The sequence below is a fragment of the Bombyx mandarina genome, chromosome 15, assembly GCF_030267445.1.
Source record: "Bombyx mandarina strain Sakado chromosome 15, ASM3026744v2".
Lineage (NCBI taxonomy): Eukaryota > Metazoa > Arthropoda > Insecta > Lepidoptera > Bombycidae > Bombyx > Bombyx mandarina.
In genome coordinates this window covers 11,881,679-11,902,430 of record NC_143221.1, presented here as the reverse complement: position 1 = coordinate 11,902,430, position 20,752 = coordinate 11,881,679, and the positions used below count along the sequence as shown (strand labels likewise).

The following is a 20,752-nucleotide window of genomic DNA, read 5'->3' as shown; positions in this document are numbered from 1 at the left end:
GCTAGTTTTTAATAGATTGTGTTCTTCTTGTTTACGAAAAATCCTGCTTTATTATTAGCATGGTTTCCGGCGAAAGATAACTAACCCATATACGCTTATGTTTGAAACTAAATAAAAATATAAAAGAACCTCTACCTAATTTCAACGGAATACCACTGAGTAGGGGATACGAAAAAGTAGAACCTTATAAAAAAGTGGAGCAAATGAGTTCGTACGTTATCGGCTGCTAAGCTACTAGTGAAACTCGAAGACTTCATAAAATGAGCGCCGCTGTCTACGATAAGTGGTTGAAGAAGTCTCAAAAGTATTGGATTAGGTTTATCATACCCCTTACACCGGAACAAATGATTGTTTTGGGACAGAAATAGGTAGTAAGAAATAAGAGCGGCTAGTTTCACATCTTACCCTCTGACTATCACGATATGTTGTCTATGGGCCCGATATCCACTTAACACCAGGCGGACCGTGAGCTCATTCACTTGTCAATACAACAAAGAAAAATGACATTCAATTTTATTCCCATTTTATTTTTAATGACCGAATTTAACATTACAATTTAGTTTATATCGAGATCCGCGGTGTGTCAAGAAGCTCCGATTCATATTTTTCATTTTATCTTTCATTCGATTTTGATCTGATCGCTAGCAAACTTCACAGGATCCGCCATTAGGCCAATCCAAAGATTTCCTGAAAATTTCATCGTAATCTGTACAGCCGTAGGGAACGATATATATATACCTATATATACGAACGATCCACATATCGACTTTGTATATAGATTTTGAAATTATTAGATAAATATATACTAAAATATCAACGGGTCTATACTACGTTTTTCCAAAGACGCCAATACGAAGCATATAGAAGAGTTCCTTTAAAATAAGTATTAAAAACGAACATTTCCAAATACACACATAAAATCCCTTCAATACTTTAAAAAATGATACGCATACATTTATTATTATTTATGTCAACATTTATTTTCATGAGCATAAATTTTATTTCGACTTCAAATTAAATAGATAATATTTTCAAAAGGGGTCAAATAAAAGTGAAGGGTAAATACATAATATACATAATGTTTATTAAATATTTCTTATTTGAATTCTGCTCTATTGATTAGCGTTGGTCTCTTTCTATATAGTCTCAAATTTAACTGTCATTTGTAATTTTAGTATAAAATATGCCAGGGGAATCTCAGTTGAGTGCCGACGCCTATTCCAAGGATCCATAAAAAAACTCTCCAAGCATCGGTCACCAAAAGTTGAGTCAGTAAGTTCTATCAGGTTTAGTCTCATGAGTTTACCTATCCATCCAAAAGTAGCTGAAATAGCTCCTTAAGCTCCAACGATTAGGTAGAAAAAATATACATAAAAAACCATTATATATCCGGTTTTATCAGTTATTCCGTTGTTGCTTTATTGTGGTTTGTGTTGATGTAATCTACAGTAAATAGTATGGGAAAACCTATTTTATAAAAACAAGTCCAGAAACACCGTTATAATGTCTTCGAACCTCGAATTCTTTTATTGTTTTTTTTTAAATATTTTGATTAATACCGTGGTCATAAATAAGAGCCAATTTTTTTTCCCTACCTATTCTAGTAACCTCTAAGGGTTATTCTAGATTCACCGAGCTAGTCGGAGAGCTCACGGGGCTTAAGTCGGGAGTGTTGCTGGCCCTAGCAAGAGCAGGAATCTACCACCTGATCGGAAACGCGACCCACTGAGAAGATCCGGCCAGAAACTCAGTGGGCTGTGTCTATGGGTTAATTTACTCGTCGAGCCCATCGTCGCAAGCGACGGGTTCGGGGTGGACGGTGACCGATGCTTGAAGTACCTAAAAGCACCGTTAATGTATCGGGAGGATCCGTGATGACGTGGTTAGGGCGACATCGACTGTTTACCATTCGGTCCATTAGATCGGGTATGATGAGCCAATAGGTGTCATTTATGCAATATATGAATTATCAAATATTCACGTCCTTATACAAAAAAATCGTTGTCTCCAAATTTTACTTTGTGTCACTAGTGAATCCCTGCCTATCCCTAATCTACTACTTTATACTGAGTGACTTTATGACTTTACGGCATGTACTGAATCGACAAAATAAAACTCGGATAAACGACGGATATGCATAGATGGCTTTATATGGTTAGACCCCTGATGCTGTGTGGTAGGCAGTGGTCCAACGTGACGCACCTTGCAAAATTAGATCGAAGTCTTGTATTTAAAGCGGAACGCAAAGTATGCTCCCCGCCGCCGAAATACGCAAGACTGTAGAGTACTGTAGACTACTGTAGAGCCTACCCGTGATATCTCATAATAACGATTTACAACCAGTAGAGAACAGAAGAATAATTAAGTTGGGCTATTATTGAGTATTACTTTCTCTTCATCCATGCGTATTACTACGTAATTCGCAAAATAACTATCGTACTTCTTAGTAGAATGATCCTAACTTCAACTCGATTTGCTGATATAATTTTTTTGGGAAGAAAGGATTACTGGTGACCTGAAGGCGTTTTCAGTTTCAACAGAACAAGTAGGGGCTGCAGGTATAAGCCAAATGAAAGAACAAAAGGATATAGTAATTATATATATAAATATAAAATTATATACATAAACAGTACATAGCACGTCACTAAGTAAGCAAGTAAGGTGGTGTCCGCGGGCTCTGGCAACCGCTTAATTTCAATTAATAAAAATTATTTACACAGCCATGTTTAAATTCTTTAACGATTATGTAAACTACAAATATACCTATAAATGTAAAGAAAGTTGTTTCTTGGAAAATATACCTACTTGGGTCCGGGTTAGTCACGTGCATTTTGTTGGACGGGCCCTTTGGCAATCTCGCAAATTCGTCACTTCAGAATGTGCTTTGACTAGAAATTATATGAACTCCAGTTACCTTTATATCTTTGAAAAAGGTCCGGTTACATCGGCAAATTATAGTTAAATAAAATGTATTTCCAAAAATCATCAGTAAAATATCTCCAACATTATGGACATGAACAAACGCTAGTCAATATTATTATGAAAATTCACTTATTTCTTTGGTTATTGGTTTTATTTGGTGCGTTAAAATATGATTTCAAAATCAAAGTAGTTTCTAGAAATATTACGAACACCCTATGCCTTCACAAGGGTGCGCATCTGATCGTACACACGCGGTGTTTCCTGACTATAAAATGAAGTGCTTGCAGACCGGCCGCATCAGTTTGTGACGGAAGCCCGGATCTTGCACACAACGCGGTAAGTCGTAATCTTAAATTAGAAAAAGAATTAACTTTTAAATGTAGAAGAACATCAATTTTTTTTTTTTTTTTAATTTTTTCATGGTAAGACATGAATTTTCAAACTTCACCCAATTTTCATATATTTCTGTACAAAAAATTGTCAATCAATTACAAAAAATCATTGTGAACGAAAATAGAAATGTGTGAAAAACAAAAGCAAATCATAAAATCAAGGAAATTATGTTCAAAACCTGATTCTCATGTTAATTAGATAAATAAATCTGTCATATAAGATTACAAACCTCGACCATAGCTCCAAGGGTCTTGGGTCGTGGGATGAATGAACTCCTTTGAGGAGGCAAGGTCGCTTTCTACTCCAAGAGTACAGGACCGGTCCCGGATCATCCATGGAAAGTCAAAATCGAATTGTCATCGTCACTAAGGAATGACAAACGACTTTCACCTTCCATCGAAGGATATTCATATACTTACATTTTAGGCAATAGATTTATTTAGGTTATTTTTAAAAGTCATACCGTATTTGGAATTTGATTTTAATTGCCATACAACAAATTGTGATTTTGATCGATCGCAAAATTACAAAGAATGCAAACAGTATAAATTAACAATTAATTTTATTGGTTCAGAAAAAACATTATTTGAACTAAAATCCCCATTACTTACATTATATTAGAAAATCAAAACAAAAAACAGGACACGCCTAAAATATCTACCTAATTCGATTAAAAATAATAAAATGACTTCAATGTGTTGAAAAAATAAATCATTGCTGTGAAATAAAATATTTAGGTAATATTGTACCATCGTCTAATTAATTTACTTATTTTTAAACACATATTTATTGGCTATTTACACAAATTGTTTTTATTATAAGTAGTTTAGACATGTTTTGCCGTTAGGGCAAAAAAAGGGAATTACAAAACGATAATAATAATTTCTGATACTAATATTAAATGTAATGTATTCCAGAATGGAATTTTGCTAAAATATACAATAAAATAATCTATCTACATATCATTAAGTCTGCAAATTCCGTTTGTCTAAGTTCACGAGTTCACGACCTTTTTAATATTACAAACGTGCAAAAATTCTTGACACAACGCGTATGTATTACGTTAATATCTTTTTTTTATGTAACGATTTAAAAAAACTTTTTATATACAAATTTCGTGTAAGGTGGTTTTTTAACTTGAATGATCTTTCAGACGTTTAATAATTTACGACAGTTTAATTTAATTTATTTTATTTTATACATTTAATTTATAATAGACATTCGATTGACGGTCCATATTTAGTGAGAAACATACACTTATATAATACGCCATTGATCCTTGAGTTTTTCTTCTTCTTCCTATTCGTACACTTTTGACAGAGTGGTCGTGGTCGTGCATCAGTCGGATACGACCTGATCATGACTCTCGTGGGAAATTAGTGCAGTGGTTTCCCGTTGCCTTCTGCACCAGCATTTTAGGGGGTATTTGATCCCCAAGGTTTCTGACGCGTCTTCCGTACAGGTTGTCCTGACGGGTGTGTATGGTTATACCGCCATTGCTCGGTCGCCATTGCCATTGAGTATTTTTATAGGGTAGAGAATCATATAGCTCGCTTTAAAAAGTTTTTCAGTTCATTTGATTATTAGTAATTGAAAAGGTAGTGTTGCGTGATTTTTGGGCTGTTACATTTCCAAATACCTCGTATTTCTTGTCAAAGATATCGTTCTTTTTTTCCTTCGACATGCATGCCGCCTACGGAACCCTTCTCAGTACAAGGGCCGGCTTAACTAGCCTTTTTACATGACCGTGCAACTTAGTGTATGTGAAGAGTGTATGGCTAGTTTTTGATTTTACAGTTTGAAATTCCTGGTCACCATTAATTTACATAACAATATTCTCAGAGAATTAAAACCGGTGGGACCCGTTCAACTAGTTACCAAAAATAAATAACTAGGACCTTCTTGTTTTATCGATCTTAATGGTTTTCCCTCCTTTGTTAATGGAAAAGAAAAACCAGATCTCTCAATTTCATTTGAATATAATAATATAATCAAAGACAGTTTTGAAATTTCTTAACTTCGTAGATTGTAATACGATGCTATACCGTAAAATTATTTTAAATCACCATCGTAACCTGTTGAATCCAAAGAAAACACAAGGTTTTTCTTCTTAAAAATTCTTCATGAATAATTAGGTTAATAAAAAAAAACGTTTATCTATTTCTGTCATTCTAAAACATGCATCATATGTATGATTATAGTATCTAAACTTAATCTTGTTCAATACTTATTCTTTAAGTAAACTATATCTTCACAAGCAGACACATGTTTTAATTTACGTATTCAAGATGAAAGATTTAATTGTCGATCTTAAATTAGTTTACAGTATCAGCAATCTACTTTCTAGTGAAGACTCCATTTGCATAATGTTTTACGATAATATTTCAATTACAGAAACGATTTTAGTTAACTTTTATTTTTTTAAACAATAATAAATATATTATAATAACAATGCTATAATACTAAAAACACATCACTATTGTTTGAGTGAAAGTTCATTAGAAAATTTAAACGAGTTGACCATAACACTTACCAACTAAAAATGAGCTCTTCAATACGTATGCGTGTAGTAGTATTGTTTTAACATCAAGCAGTGTTTTAAATTTCCTTAACCAGACCCAGGTCTAGCATAAACCAAATTACTTTGCTTGGACAGATTTTATTCTCTTCGTCAGAGAAAGTGCTTTCCGAGGACTGAATATCTTTTCGCGAAGCAGTCGCATAATATGTGCTGATGAGTTTTTTTGTCTTCTTGATAATACCGGTAAACTGTTTCAGAAGCAAGATCCAGCATGTACATGTCCTTTCGTAACTTACAGTGTCCAACTTAATCAAAATTCGGTCTATTTTTAATTAGAATTCATTCCAGAATCCTTGCTCTTTAATTTCATTCGACCGACGAGGCTGAATGATTAATTTTACCTTTTAAATTGAATAAGATTATCCTGTATTGCGTCTACATAAGATGACGCACATTTTTACTATTCTTTTTACCTCGTCACAAATATGTACGTGGATTAGCAGTGAATGAAAAAAAAGCCGTGTGATGCAAGGTCAGTTCTAATCTAGATGAAAATATGACAGTGAAAACGCAATATAAAAGCGTAAAATCAGTTTTAATTATGTCTACCACCACAATAATCTTATGTAGACAAATAAAATCTTAGTCGCCGGTAAGAAATTCAGATTTTGCTCTTTTACAGCAAAGAAGTATTTAGAGCACACATTCATTCATCATTCACATAGTCGCTGACTTTACGGGTACAAAAAAATACAATTTTAAGATAAACAAATTATGTCTATGTCAATTTACGTAATAAGTTAAGTACAAAACTGCATAAAATCATATTTCGCAGTTTTTTTTTTTTTTCGGAATTACAAGTAATACCGATTTCCGATTTCTCTATTTGTGTTTGTTTTCGGAACCATTACAAAAAGTACATCACACCATACCTATGACCTCCAGGAGGGAAATTGAAAAGATAATTTTTGTTTTTTTTATTGCTTAGATGGGTGGACGAACTCACAGCCCGCCTGGTGTTAAGTGGTTACTGAAGCCCATAGACATGTAAAACGTAAATGCGCCACCCACCTCGAGATATAAGTTCTAAGGTCTCAGTATAGTTACAACGGCTACCCCACCCTTCGAACCGAAACGCATTACTGCTTCACGGTGGAAATAGGCGCGGTGGTGGTACCTACCCGTGCGGACTCCCAAGAGGTCCTACCACCAGTGAAAAATTGTACGCGTCGAACCTCTGAGTGGCAAATAGTAATGTAATCTAACTGAGAATAAATAACAATTATCGAATAACATTGAATGTTCCTATGAGTATTATCGAAAGATGTACCGTACTATTGTATCAAGTAAAACACGTTAGGATTACACAATGGTGTTTAATTTCATGGTCGAGATCGAAGCTTGAAGGGCGACTGTCGATTCTTATCAAGAATTTAAATAAAAACATAATTAAATTCTTTAGTTGGGTTCGTATGTGGAAAGGTAATTTAGGGCTTTGTTTGTTATAGGTTTTATTAGTAACGATGATATTATTATTATTTTGGATCGGTTGCTTTATGTATCGGTAGCTATCGTAAAATAAAAGATATCTGAAAACCGCTAGTAAACATCTTCAAGATAAGTTTTCATATAGTACCTATACTAGTTCCGAACAACAAATTCGATTCTATATATATTTATCCCAGTTACTTAATTTAGACGGTCGATCTACCGAACGCTCAACCCTTCGGAGTAAAATCTCCCCTTCGTGGTAGTAGTCACTCTGAAGTTCGACTTATACGTAATTTGTGAAAAAAAAACATTATTTTTATAGGTACGTAAAAATAGAACATTTCAAATATTCAAATAACGCATTTCTGCATACTTTCTCTTACGGCTGTGGAATACATATTCCTTTTTTCATGTACACAAGCCTTTTCGTATTTACAAATAGGTAATACAAATACACATTCAATAACCACTTATTCATTGAAGTAGCAGTCCGTGGACCAATACACGAGCTAGTTTATGGTAATAAGCGACGATGCTTTAGTACTGGCAATGTCCACATACTTATTGAACAGTTATGAGAACTCTTAACAGTGAATTGACATTTACAGAAAAGTACGATTAAATATTGCTGGAAATTAGTCAATTATTTTTTATTTGTATCAAGATTTTGGGTATAGTTGACCAATAATTAGTTTTATTTTTGTTACAAGGCCTCTTGATCCTTTTAATCGATTTGCATGGAAAACCCCTAAATATATTATATTAGTCCAAGACCTTTTTTAAGGGTTTCATGAAACTGGGACGCAACTGTGTTATTGCCGATTTTCATGGGCGGGGTGGTCAATTTCTATCAGAATTATATAGAATTAGGTAGAAGAAAAGTAGGTACCACCATCCTGACCAGTTCTACGGCCACGCACCCATGCGGTTCAAAGGCCTTAATAGCCTTAAGGCAATCGTGATTTCGACCTCATGTGCCAAAGCAGGAAGCGTTCAGACTGTGAGGTACATACCGGAGTCCGGTACCACTTAATACCAGGATTCCTAGGTGAACTCAAACGCCCATCTATATAAAGAAAAAAAAACGTAGCTGTCGCACAAAGAAGTTGCAATTTTTGTAAAGAATATTAAAAACTCATTACGGGTTTCGACTTTTTTTAGCTCAATAATGCGTTAAACGTTATCTACTGTTACTTTTAGTATTATTTAATTTGTGTCTTTGAGATATGGAAATGTTTTTCGAAGATTTTATTCAAATTGAGAAACTGTATAATGCTGAGGCTACCTAACCACACAGTAAGGCTCATTGTTGAAATCATCATTTACATTTGTGACTATTTACTTTATAAAATTAAAATGTTAACAAAACAGGTGTTAAATTTTTCTTTACCACAGCACAATCAACTATTTCCGTTAATATTTTGTGGCCCGGATAGCTCAGTCGGTAGAGCATTGGACTTTTAATCCAAGGGTCCAGGGTTCAAGTCCCTGTTCGGGCGAGTTATGTTTTATTGATAAAAATTCTTAATTTAATATTTCCGTCATGAGAAACATTCCCAAGTTTAGATAATTACTAATTAAAACTATAATATATGACTTAAATTCGATTCTTGCCAATTATCCCATTAAATGTTTAAGTCCTATAATTCGCATGTTTTTTTTTTTCAAACTATTGTTCATTCAGAAGTTTTTTTACAGAACATGAAGACATCAGTACTCGTATTAGCTGCGCTAGCGGTGGTGGCCCACGCACAGTTCCCCAATGGACGCATCCTGGAGCCTCCGGTGCCTTCTTTGTGTGTACAGAGAAACATCCATGAGAGATACGCTGACAGTAAGTCTTAAAATAAATTTATGAACAAAGTGCCATTTATCGTACTAAATCTGACAGATCATTTCTTTTGTGAGTTAGTTCCTATCAATGTGCTTAGTGTGAGTTTCTTAACGTTCTCGATAGCGTAAAAGTTAACCCAATTTTGTATGCAGTTGGAACAGCGCCCCTAGCGGCAAACGTACGCAAACGATCCCATTCCATACAAATATGAGGTCACTTTTACGCTATCGAGAACGTTAAAAAACTCGCAGGTGTTTTCGAATAACTTCCACAATGAGAACAAAAAAGTGTATTAAAAACGAAAACTAATTTTTTTTATGTAATTAGTGGTGGTAAAGAGTGTTGTCAAATGTTCTGGTTTGTAAACTATGACAGGCGTTATACAATATTACATACTGAATCTTATATCTCCTATCTCACTGTGCGCAGTAGTATTTGCATTGTGATAGGCACGAGTTACGAAAAAAATATCGTCTTACTAGCAGATTTCAAGATTGTTGAGTTCTCCCTTTCTAAATATCAAAATAGGCTATAACGCTCTTCGTGACGAACTACTAAATCGCTGTCTTATCAGAACCATCACTAGTTTGTTTTTTTAAAATTACAAAGTAATGCTATATGCGGAGCTATATTTCGTGTCTTCGTTTAAAACGAAAACTGCTCGTAAAACATGCGGACTATCTTCAACCACGCTTATCTCGTTCCCGTGCGATAAGAGCAACCTGTTCTTACAGGGGAAGTGAGTGGAATACTTACTGATAAAATCTGTTCTGTGCAAAGAAGATAAGTTTGTTAAAGGAATTTTTAGTTCGTACGGTAACTTCCCGTGAGCCAAGTATCTATGAAGGGCTGTGTTTTTAGAGAGGTTTTTTGAAACAACCAAGACTTACGACTAATGAACAACTTGTCTTGAATCGGAAACGATTAAAGGGACTTATTCAAAGAGCTTTTTAAAAAGAAATGAATCAATAGATGGGCCATGATAGATTGGATACTAAAATTTCTTTGAATTGTACTGTACACTACATTTAAAGAGGGCATTTATCAGACACTGCACGATATTTAATGACAGTACTAATAAAAAAGGCATAATCTAATTAATATAAGAAACATTATTATTATTATCACTTAACTACGTTTTGGGATATTGACGACTTTTTTGGATCTTTTTTAAATTAAGTTCTAAATAAATTATACGAGAAAAATGAGTTCGGCAAAAATAACTGCATCAAGTTTCAAAATTGTGACCGACATTTGTTAACTATTTTTTATCATGATGATACAGAGCCCGGATAGCTCAGTCGGTAGAGCATTGGACTTTTAATCCAAGGGTCCAGGGTTCAAGTCCCTGTCCGGGCGGCTATGTTTTGTGCAACAGACATTATAAAATTCAAAACAAAAGCTTCCAGCAAAGGAAGACAGATGCTGATTTCGGTCCTTTTCATATCATTTCGTATTGCGTACTATCTCGGGTTTCGTATGCGTAACAAGTCAGTGATTAGTTTTTAGAGAACGGTAATCTTCTATAGAGCGGCTGATATAGCTATAGTCTGTAGAGCATTGGTCCGAATGACGGAACTTTTTTATCCTAGCTTACCTTATAAAGGCCGTTAATGTACTGATGTTTTTGGCGGAGTTTTTCGATCCGATATAATAGCTATCTCTACGAATAGTAGAGCGGTCAACAAACTACATCTTACGTTTTTATTTATTAAAATATTCGATTTTCTTAATACTTTATTAATTTAGTCAACATAGTTTTTTTAAAACGTTACGATTAAAATTAATGATACAGCTCGTATTTTAATGTATTGATTGCCTCGCATACATCAAATGTCTGCATGGCATCCCGTATGGTAATTTTGAAAACTAATACCTAATTTTCATATTAAAATTTCATTGTCACGATCAGATAGTGATACTAATAATTATTATGTTTTCAAATTTGCATAATGTGAAACAAAGGTTTTTGTGTATTGTTTGACAATCTTTATCAAGTTGCTCAAAACATGTTTTGGTAGCCTCCAGAGGGTGGTTTCTATACGATTTCTCAGAAGACTTGAATAGACCATCTCCGATGGGCTACTAATATTACTTTCCCATCATCCAAGCCCACACGGGTAGGTATAAGCATATCTATTTATGCCGTAAAGCAATCATGTGTTCTAGTTTCAAGTGTGGGCTACTAAAAATTCAATTCAAAGTAGGAGAAATATTTACGTTGGTTTTTTTATCTGTGGACTCCAAATGATCACTAAGCATCAGTTAAAATCATCATCTCCTGATATTGTTAATGAAATATAAGAAAAGATACAAACTAAAAAACTTAAGCTGCGATCAGTGGTCTAAATTTTGAAATCACGCCCTAAAATATATTATACATTTTTCATTAGAGATTTATGTGGCCCGGATAGCTCAGTCGGTAGAGCATTGGACTTTTAATCCAAGGGTCCAGGGTTCAAGTCCCTGTTCGGGCGTCCGTATTTTTTGTACACGAAACATTTAACGCGAGTACACAAATTATGTAATAAATAATCCAGACAGAACTAATGAGTCTCCTGAACCTTGATCTAAAACATAACCTAAAACACTTCAACGGCTGTCGCCTGGTAATTTTCGTACATATATTATTGACAGAATAAAATTTATATTTTGAAAGATTTTTCGATTTCATTATAAAAAAAAATGATATATATATATATATATATACTTACTTATACTTCACAATTGATACACATGAAAACAGAATTCATTCGATGGAACTATTGTTTAATTAAATCACCTGTTTCAAACGTATTGTGTTAATTACAAAATTTAAATCACGTTCTCGAGGTTTTGTTAATGGAATAACATACGTCGAATATACAATACAAAATTAAAAGAATAAAGGCAAGATAAAATCGTAAAAGTAGCTGTAATTATGTCTATGTCTCCCAAAAACTGAAGGAAATAAGTAGTTTTAAAAAAATGTTGGATTAAAACAATTTTTAAAATTCATTTGTACTTCAGGAGCCCGGATAGCTCAGTCGGTAGAGCATTGGACTTTTAATCCAAGGGTCCAGGGTTCAAGTCCCTGTCCGGGCGGCTATGTTTTGTCTTCGAAAAGAAATGTTCTGAGAATAATAATTCTGTCCTCAGATAAAACTTTATAAATAATTTGAATATGTATCCAACTTCGTTCTGTCTTAACGACGTTGTCAAACCAATACTCGTAGCTATCGGCTATCTGTGTTTTTTGTTTCAACATTTTGACTCTTGTAAATAGGTTTTTAACGAAATTTTCATACAAGAAAAATAAATGATACTTGTTGCTTATGACAGACTGGCCAACGATATAAAATATTTAAGAATTAGCGCTGGACTTCTGCTTTATTTTCGGTGCTTTTCTTGCAACTTTATAGTTTGCGGAAGAAATACAGACAGTAGTACCTAGCCGCACACAAAATCACTACCCAATATAAAAAAATTAGCTTCACTCAAAACACGAGTCAACAAACATACTTAAACTAAGTAACAAACAAAAACATGTCAATTTCCGTTAAGGGTTTAAAAACATTACGTATTCGATTTCATTTTATTGCCACGAAAAACAGCTAGGTACATTTAATACGTTGACAACAAAATTTAGATGAAAGTGCCTTAAAAACAAAACTATGTACAAAATCTTTTTTTAAATTGTTTCAATATTGGAACGAAATAAGGTTAGATCTGATGTAATAAATAAAGTTGGTATTCTTTCGTCCTCTTTCGTTTTTCACGTTTTTGAAATATCCAAATTTAGTGGCTCTGGTTTTTTATCCTTATGATGTGACACGTGACAAACGTTTTTTTTTGTCGTAGATAAAGGATACTTCTTCTCGTGGCGGGACCCAGCGCTCCGCGGCGTCGAAGAAGACTGGTTGAGCGCAAGAAACTACTGCCGACAACGCTGCATGGACCTAGTATCTCTCGAGACCAGCGATGAAAATGAATGGGTCAAAGCGCGTATTGTCCAGGACAAGGTAAACATACTCGTGTCTCGCATAAAATTCTTCATCAATTTTAAATTTATGATCGCGCTTGAGGCCTCGTAGTAAGGTATTGTAAGTCACCGTCGAACCGATATCACAATTCTACCTATTATCACGAAGAACTTTTGCGTTTCGGTCTGATGCGGAGGTTAGCCGCATATTCTGGATATGTAATGCCTATGCCGCAAAGTGGACAGCATTCAGTTTATAATGTTCCAGTTACAACTTGGCATCGGATTGACCGTGATTCACCGATGATGGAATTCATAGATCCAATTTGCGTAATTACTGGTGATAAGGCGATTTGTGAGCCCGCACGGGTAGGTTCCGGTTTGAGGCAGCTGTTCTACTATAGAACTGAGATTAATAGCTCATGTCTTAAGATGAATTGTGGCATTTACTTTTTTGAGATCTATGGACTCAGGTAGCCACTGAACCGTCGGTGGGCCGTAAGCTTGTTGACCAGCAATAAAAAGCAATTTTATACAGGTCTTCTGAAACAAGTATTGCACATACCTACTTACTTTTGTTCTTGTCTTTTAAACGTACTCAAAATGACTAATATAAAGGGAACACTCTTGACAATACGAGACAATGCTAGAACAGCATCCTTGACCGGCTAGATTACAGCATGGCGTCCGTAAAATTAGTAAAACCTTCACGCGTATCTTCGGTCTATAAGTTTAAGCAGAAAAAACATTACTACCGTGACAAGAAAACAGACTACTTCAAACAGAAATAGAAAGTAACACTTCATGATGAATTTTAACTAAATCGTTACGAAAGTTTTCGGTTTAAAACAAATCAAAGCATTCTTCATTGTAACTTGAAAGAACACTAGATAATGTTAAAGTACTGTTAAAAATAAATAAATTAGGCTACTCTAGCATTCGTCAATTGTTCCTAGATTTTAAAAGTGTGCTACTAATCACAAGTATACTCGGAAGACAACAATGGCGTTGTCGATTTTCTTTTAAAGTTTCACCGTTGCGACACGTTCACATATCGTGGGAGAATCGATTTTTAGCTGTCGATACAAAGAGAGACAGTTTTATTGTTCGCTATTTTATGTCAAGTCTTCTCAAGGCGTTGCGAAGCTATAATAAAAATATACTAATTCATGATGCAAAATGTAACATCAGTCATACCTCGGATGTAACAGTATCCAAGACCTGCGATCCAAAAAAGGGCGATATATTTTCTGTCATCATTATACAGATAAGCTCACAGTTTTTAGTGGTTTCTGAATCACGTAAACATCTTATTGCTTAAATGGGTGGACGAGCTCACAGCCCACCTGGTGTTAAGTGGTTACTGGAGCCCATAGACATCTACAATGTAAATGCGCCACCCACCTTGAGATATATGTTCTAAGGTCTCAAGTATAGTTACAAGCTGCCCCACCCTTCAAGCCGAAACGCATTACTGCTTCACGGCAGAAATAGGTTGGGTGGTGGTACCTACCCGCGCGGACTCACAAGAGGTCCTTCCACCAGTAATTACGCAAATTAAAACTTGAGGGTTTGATTTTTATTACACGATGTTATTCCTTCACCGTGGAAGTCAATCGAGAACATTTGTCGAGTACGTATTTCATTAGAAAAATTGGTACCCGCCTGGGATTCGAACACCGGTGCATTGCTCAACACGAATGCACCGGACGTCTTATCCTTTAGGCCACGACGCTTTAAAGATAGTCCCAATCGTATTAGAACAGCTGTTCGACCCATCAAACGCGGGATTTCGTGGCGGCAACAACCGGACATACGGGCGTACAATACGCAATTCGCCCTACTAGCAAATTACGCCAAATAAATTCTGCGGGTTTAATCTGTGTTATGTGTTAATATTCATGGTAGGGTATCTTTTTAAACACAGTTACAGTATTGTTTTTGTACCATGACCAGACATTACCTACATTAAAACATATTATGTGCAGGCGCTTTGGTCAACCTCTGTGGTCGTCCACTTGCAATACTGGTAGGAAAATACATACTGAAATAGGTATTTTTTTTATTGCCCTTGTAGGCAGAATAGCATACGGCCCACCTGATGGTGAGTGGTTACTGTCGCCCATGGACTTCAGTAAAGCCAGCTTCAGTAAAACATCGTGTAATAAAAATGAATCCCTCAAAATTATAATTTGCGTAATTACTGGTGGTAGGACCTCTTGTGAGTCCGCGCGGGTGGGTACCACTACCCTGCCTATTTCTGCCGTGAAGCAGTAATGCGTTTCGGTTTGAAGGGTGGGGCAGCCGTTGTAACTATACTTGAGACCTTAGAACTTGTATCTCAAGGTGGGTGGCGCATTTACGTTGTGGATGTCTATGGGCTCCAGTAACCACTTAACACCAGGTGGGCTGTGAGCTCGTCCATCCATCTAAGCAATAAAAAGCCGCTGCCTACCGCTTAGCCAAACCGCTGCCTACCTAACTTGTATACACATTATCGACCATTAATCGAAGATTTAAACAATGATGATATCCAAGAATTCGCCTGAACTCCCGTTAGTAATGATAACTAACAATAAACATACGTTTCATTTGCTTTATGGTTTATTATAGGTATTAACGCCAGGCAAGTTAATACTACAATGGCTAAGCCTATTCTAGTACGCTAGTTGTTATATTATATTCACATCTAATAAAACCATAATAAAACATAAAGTTTACGTTTAACTTAGACTAATAGGTATGTTCTCTAGATTTTTCTCACCACTATGCCTAAACGTTTAATTAAAATAATAAAATATCCAAGAATCAATCACATGTCATACTTATTCTAAGTGTACACGTTAATATTTTTACAATACTCGTTAAGAACACGGTTACATTCGCTTTTTTAGAATTAATGATACTTACTCATTGTGTTCGTCGAAAAAATACGATATACTTCAAACAGGAAATCACCAAAAAGTAATGTGTTGTAATGCACTAACGTTATTGATACGAAATGAAATTTTTGCAAATTTTTATGTCTAATCGTAAATTGTTAAACATAAATGGTTTCATTAAAATCGCTCTAACAGTTTTCGCATCATGCTCGAGCGAACAAGAATACAAACTATTAATATACCTACAATTAAGATTTAATCTATCTATATAAAAATGAATTGCTGTTCGTTAGTCTCGCTAAAACTCGAGAACGGCTGGACCGTTTTGACTAATTTTGGTCTTGAATTATTTGTGGAAGTCCAGAGAAGGTTTAAAAGGTAGATAAATATGAAAATGCTCAGAATTAAATAAAAATAACAATTTTGTTTTCCCTTTGATATGTCCCCCGTCGGACGGATTCCTTTTGTTTGTTTTAATTTTATTTTATACAAAAGTTTAGGTCTTTTATTTATCGATTGAGGCACTACGAAGTCTGCCGGGTCAGCTAGTTCAGAATAAAGATGATTTCAGGATAATAATTTTGTGGTCAGAATGACAAAAACACCGTAATTTTTCAGTATCATTTCATTCGTTAATTTTATAAGAGCAGAGTCTCTCATCTTTAAGCCTACACCGAAAACGAATTGAGAACAACATTGGAATTAATCCTTGGCATTATTACATGATCAATTAATATGTGGATTAGAAAATTTCCTTTAATCAATCTAACCGTCGTAGCATTTTTTTAGATAAAGTACATTTGGACATCGGGCCGTCTTTGTGACTTCAAAGGATGCAACCGACCTGACTTACTACCTAACGAAATAAACGGTTGGTTCTGGACTGCTGAGCTGCAGAAGTTGGCTCCCACCACCAACCGTCAACAGAACGACTGGTCCGAAGGTGGCGGCATTGGAAAACCGCAACCTGATAACCGGGTATGTTCCTTCCTTAAGTTGATTATATCGCTTTTTTTTTGTATAAGATGTGATTTCCGTAGATATTATTTAAAGACAAATCAATTATTAAGTTTGAAAATAATCATACACTACACATCGTACAATTTCTTAATGAGGAGTTCAACGTAAGGAAACGTCATTACGAAATGTACATGTTAATGACGTAACACAATGGAACAACCAGTTGAGTAATATTCGTCACAAACGAGGAACCCGCTGCTTGAGGCAACGGGTGTCATGAAAACGAAAGCGACCCGTAAATATTTATGGGCCCGCGAAATATTCGCCGAAGGGCGTACCCGCATGTCGCATTCCGCTTTCTACAAACAACGGCAAGTTGTATGTACAAAAGCTCATCTGTATTCGAGGTGCGTGCCGCGTGTTTGCGCGACACTTTCCCCGCGCGTTGTCGTCGCCGCAACACCCGCGGAACAAATTAAACAATACGTAACCCTTTGCGGTTGCGTGGATCGTCCTCATCCGGTTCTAAGCCGTTCAAGGCCTCACACTATGTATGCGAACACTTCAATAGGATTTACAATAACTATGTTTTAACAAATTGTTTGAATTGGAACTTTTTTCTTACAAGATTTTGAAATTTGCAGTCTTCATTCATGAAACCAGTTTGGCAAAACAACGAACATTTATATCGTCATGTCCTGTCTGCCTGTGTATTAATTACAATTAACTTTGAAAGTATAATTATTATATTTTATTATAAATGTTAACGAAAACTGCTAGATAAGTTTTTATATATTCAGTAGGATATCTTCATCTATTTCATTATTTACTACATTTTATTATTAACTACATTCATTATTTACTTTAGTAACTTAGTAAATAATGAATGTAGTTTAAAAACGCACATTTAAATAGAAAACAGAACTAGCAACGAATTTAATTTTTTTTAATCCTGTTATAGTATGATTATTATATTATTATTGTCATTAAATTTAGTCCTTTCAGTAAATTTTTTTTTAAGTTAATCAGACATTATGAATAAAGTGGTTTAACATTATACACCAAACGTATGTAAGGGCTTGTTAAATAAAGACTTCGTTAACTTTTCAATATTTAATCCTTATTCAGGTAGCCCAGTGTTTAACCTTTGCTTAATACCTTTGATATAAATGCAGTCTACATAACAAGAAACAAGAATATTTTTGTTTTTATCAAATCAACCTATACATATAACAACTGTTTATCTTATTTTTAATGAACAATTTTAGAACCATCCAGTATAATTTCTTCATCAACAGGAGCTGATACAAGGAGGCGCCTCTGAGCACTGCGTCGCGATTTTAAACAACTTCTACAACGACGGTGTCCACTGGCACGACGTCGCCTGCCACCACCGCAAGCCATTCGTTTGCGAAGAAAACGACGCCCTCCTCAAATACGTCAGATATACCAATCCTAACTTAAGAGTTTAACTGTCTATGACTTCACTTTATACTTTTATAACCAAAAAGTTTTAATTTAATTATTAAAGAAAATTAACCCGAGTACTACATATTATGTAAAACTGATGGCCAGATTTTGTTTATAATGTGCTAATTTGATAAATATCAAGTGTAACAAAGAATTATATTTGTCTATCTGAATGTTTTAGCTTTATAGTTTAAATGTACCTCAATATTTATTACAGTTAATTTAATATAATTAAAAGTTATGAGTAAATAAAATGATATTGAAGCATGCTTAATTTGTACATCTAAGTGTTGATAGTGTACACAAAGATGTATCAATAAAGACTGCTTTATTTTAATTGTGGTTTTTTTTTTCAAAAAAATTGGAATCTTCCATATCTCAATTTTACGTACGTCATCTGAGCATAAGCTATTTCACTCATTTTTTTTAAAGGCGAATTTAATGTGTGTTTTAGTGATTATTTAAAAACTTATATTAACACCAAATTGATGTCTTAATATCACACACTCCAAAACTGAATATGTGCTTGTTATACAGCAGAATTAAAAAGGATAGCCATACTAACTCCTGCAAGCTCACTCAATGACGTGATTTCCTAGTACAGATAAATAAAATAATTAAACAATTTTTTATTTCATAAATGCATTTTTTTTAACACATAAATATTTACAAAATGTTTAAACATTATGAAGGTATTGTTACTTTGAATTTGTAACCAAGATTTTTGGGCAATGAATTTCTACTCATTATGTACCAGATGCAAATGTTACAGAAATATATCAATGCCAGAAATATGGTAATATGCATCATTTGATATAAACGAAGGAAACTCATCTTCAAACCATAACTGGAAAGAGTATATATTTTAAAACTTGATATTTACTAAACACTCAATTAATCATTTATAATTTCATTTTGTAGCTATATCCATTCATATAAAAATATAATTTTCAAAGAAAAGTCTAAAAATCATTAAGTAGTTTAACATAAATACCAAATTCAGAATATTAATAGAAGGGAAACTTACTCTCTGCTAGAGAAATCTTCCATGTCATCATCAAAGGACTGTGTTGAAGTTTGGGCATCAGGGAGCAGAGCTAAATCTTTATCAAACTGCTCTTGGAGGCTACATATCCTTTCCATAATAAACAACAAAAGTATTGCCCAAAAATATTCAAATTCGAAAAACATTTCTTTCATTTCTTCCCTTCGACCATAATTATATGATAACCAAATTTCGTTTTAACTGGCGGGTTTGTGTAAACTGGATTAGTTACAGATGATATTGGCAAAGCAAATGCAGCATCTTGAAATGGACCAACCATTGAACCTCTGGTCATCCAGCCTAGATCTCCACCTTGCCTTGCCTTGTCTTCACTATAAGCTGCTGCTACATCAGGAAACTTTTGCCCGGCTTTTAATTTCTCTAACGCTTCTAAACATTTGGATTGCTTTTCACATAGTATGTGACGTACTTTGACAGCTGTCCCACCTTTTTTCTCCTTTGCTGCAGATTCTAAATTCAAAAGGATACGATTTAGCAAAAAAACATTCACAGGAACAACCTACAATCAATTTTTCGATACATTTTGTTAAGAGTAGAGTAATGATTTTACTGAACCTTTTGTATCGCCACTCGTTTTACCACCACTTCCTTTAGCGCTCCCGCCACCTTTGGCAACTTTTTCGGGTTGTTTTTTTGGTGGCATGTTTAAATTTTCACTAAAATTCGGAAATATTTAACGACAAATAAACAAGCAGGCAAAACAGCCGATTATGTAGATTTTATGTGGTTAACCTCATTTACATTTTCTTCAAAGAAATTTACTTCTTTTTGTTTGGAATTAAAGTATAAAATAGCGTATCCATTTGTTGATCACAACTTCACAGATAAATTAATTTTGAAAGAAGACTGATATGCTCCTATCCTTAAAAAACAGATTTTAATTATGATGTGTGAAGTTGAAGCAATGTTTATTATTATTTTATGAATGAGGGATTACTGGTGGCCCGGAGGCCTCTCTAATTTCACCAGGATAGGTGGGCGAGCAGAGGTTCAGCCAGGAGAGGTGGGGTTTGCTAACAGCTGCTCGAGTGCCTCCAAATATAGGTTGTACGTCGAACTCGACAAAGAGTTCGTTAAGTACGGTAGCCGGGGTCCCAACTCCTAGTGTTAGAGCTGAAGGCGTCTAATGCAAGGGTTATTGGATCTAATGGATCCGTAAGGATGTGTGAAGCAATGTCATAAGAAAACACTGAATATCTGTTAGCATACTTCTTTTACACTAACAAAAATATTTTATTGTCTGAGAGTCATA

At 34.7% G+C, this 20,752-nt stretch overlaps 2 protein-coding genes and 4 non-coding genes across 7 annotated transcripts; 5 read left to right on the top strand and 1 right to left on the bottom strand.

Moving 5' to 3' along the window:
• Nucleotides 1–3,154: 3,154 nt before the first annotated feature.
• On the top strand, nucleotides 3,155–18,771 carry CTL16 (C-type lectin 16). Its single transcript, XM_089733321.1, has 5 exons — nucleotides 3,155–3,258; nucleotides 9,026–9,161; nucleotides 13,002–13,162; nucleotides 16,794–16,982; nucleotides 18,263–18,771. The coding sequence occupies exons 2-5, from the start codon at nucleotides 9,029–9,031 to the stop codon at nucleotides 18,434–18,436; spliced, it is 657 nt and encodes a 218-aa protein (XP_089589447.1). The 5' UTR covers nucleotides 3,155–3,258; nucleotides 9,026–9,028; the 3' UTR covers nucleotides 18,437–18,771.
• Nucleotides 8,754–8,826, top strand: TRNAK-UUU (transfer RNA lysine (anticodon UUU)). Its single transcript has one exon. It is a non-coding gene; the product is annotated as a tRNA-Lys (tRNA).
• Nucleotides 10,448–10,520, top strand: TRNAK-UUU (transfer RNA lysine (anticodon UUU)). Its single transcript has one exon. It is a non-coding gene; the product is annotated as a tRNA-Lys (tRNA).
• On the top strand, nucleotides 11,566–11,638 carry TRNAK-UUU (transfer RNA lysine (anticodon UUU)). Its single transcript has one exon. It is a non-coding gene; the product is annotated as a tRNA-Lys (tRNA).
• On the top strand, nucleotides 12,173–12,245 carry TRNAK-UUU (transfer RNA lysine (anticodon UUU)). Its single transcript has one exon. It is a non-coding gene; the product is annotated as a tRNA-Lys (tRNA).
• Nucleotides 18,077–20,311, bottom strand: LOC149501488 (peptidyl-prolyl cis-trans isomerase NIMA-interacting 4). 2 transcript variants are annotated; one of them, XR_016324255.1, is made up of 3 exons: nucleotides 20,056–20,311; nucleotides 19,462–19,950; nucleotides 19,050–19,281 (listed from the first exon to the last, which is right to left on the bottom strand). XR_016324255.1 is itself a non-coding variant. In XM_089733322.1 (2 exons), exons 1-2 carry the CDS (start codon nucleotides 20,141–20,143, stop codon nucleotides 19,631–19,633), a joined length of 408 nt encoding a protein of 135 aa, XP_089589448.1. In that variant the 5' UTR covers nucleotides 20,144–20,311; the 3' UTR covers nucleotides 18,077–19,630. The 2 variants fall into 2 exon arrangements, 1 of the variants encoding a protein (XP_089589448.1); XM_089733322.1 differs by having other exon boundaries at nucleotides 18,077–19,950.
• Between the last annotated feature and the right edge of the window lie 441 nt (nucleotides 20,312–20,752).

Bases quoted from the DNA above. Each gene is read 5' to 3' on its own strand.
- CTL16 (XM_089733321.1), top strand. From the start codon at position 9,029: ATGAAGACATCAGTACTCGTATTAGCTGCGCTAGCGGTGGTGGCCCAC. The intron at 9,162-13,001 runs GTAAGTCTTAAA...TTTTTGTCGTAG, and splicing joins CCATGAGAGATACGCTGACA to ATAAAGGATACTTCTTCTCG. The intron at 13,163-16,793 runs GTAAACATACTC...GCATTTTTTTAG, and splicing joins CGCGTATTGTCCAGGACAAG to ATAAAGTACATTTGGACATC.
- LOC149501488 (XM_089733322.1), bottom strand. From the start codon at position 20,143: ATGCCACCAAAAAAACAACCCGAAAAAGTTGCCAAAGGTGGCGGGAGC. The intron at 19,951-20,055 runs GTTCAGTAAAAT...TTTTGAATTTAG, and splicing joins AACGAGTGGCGATACAAAAG to AATCTGCAGCAAAGGAGAAA.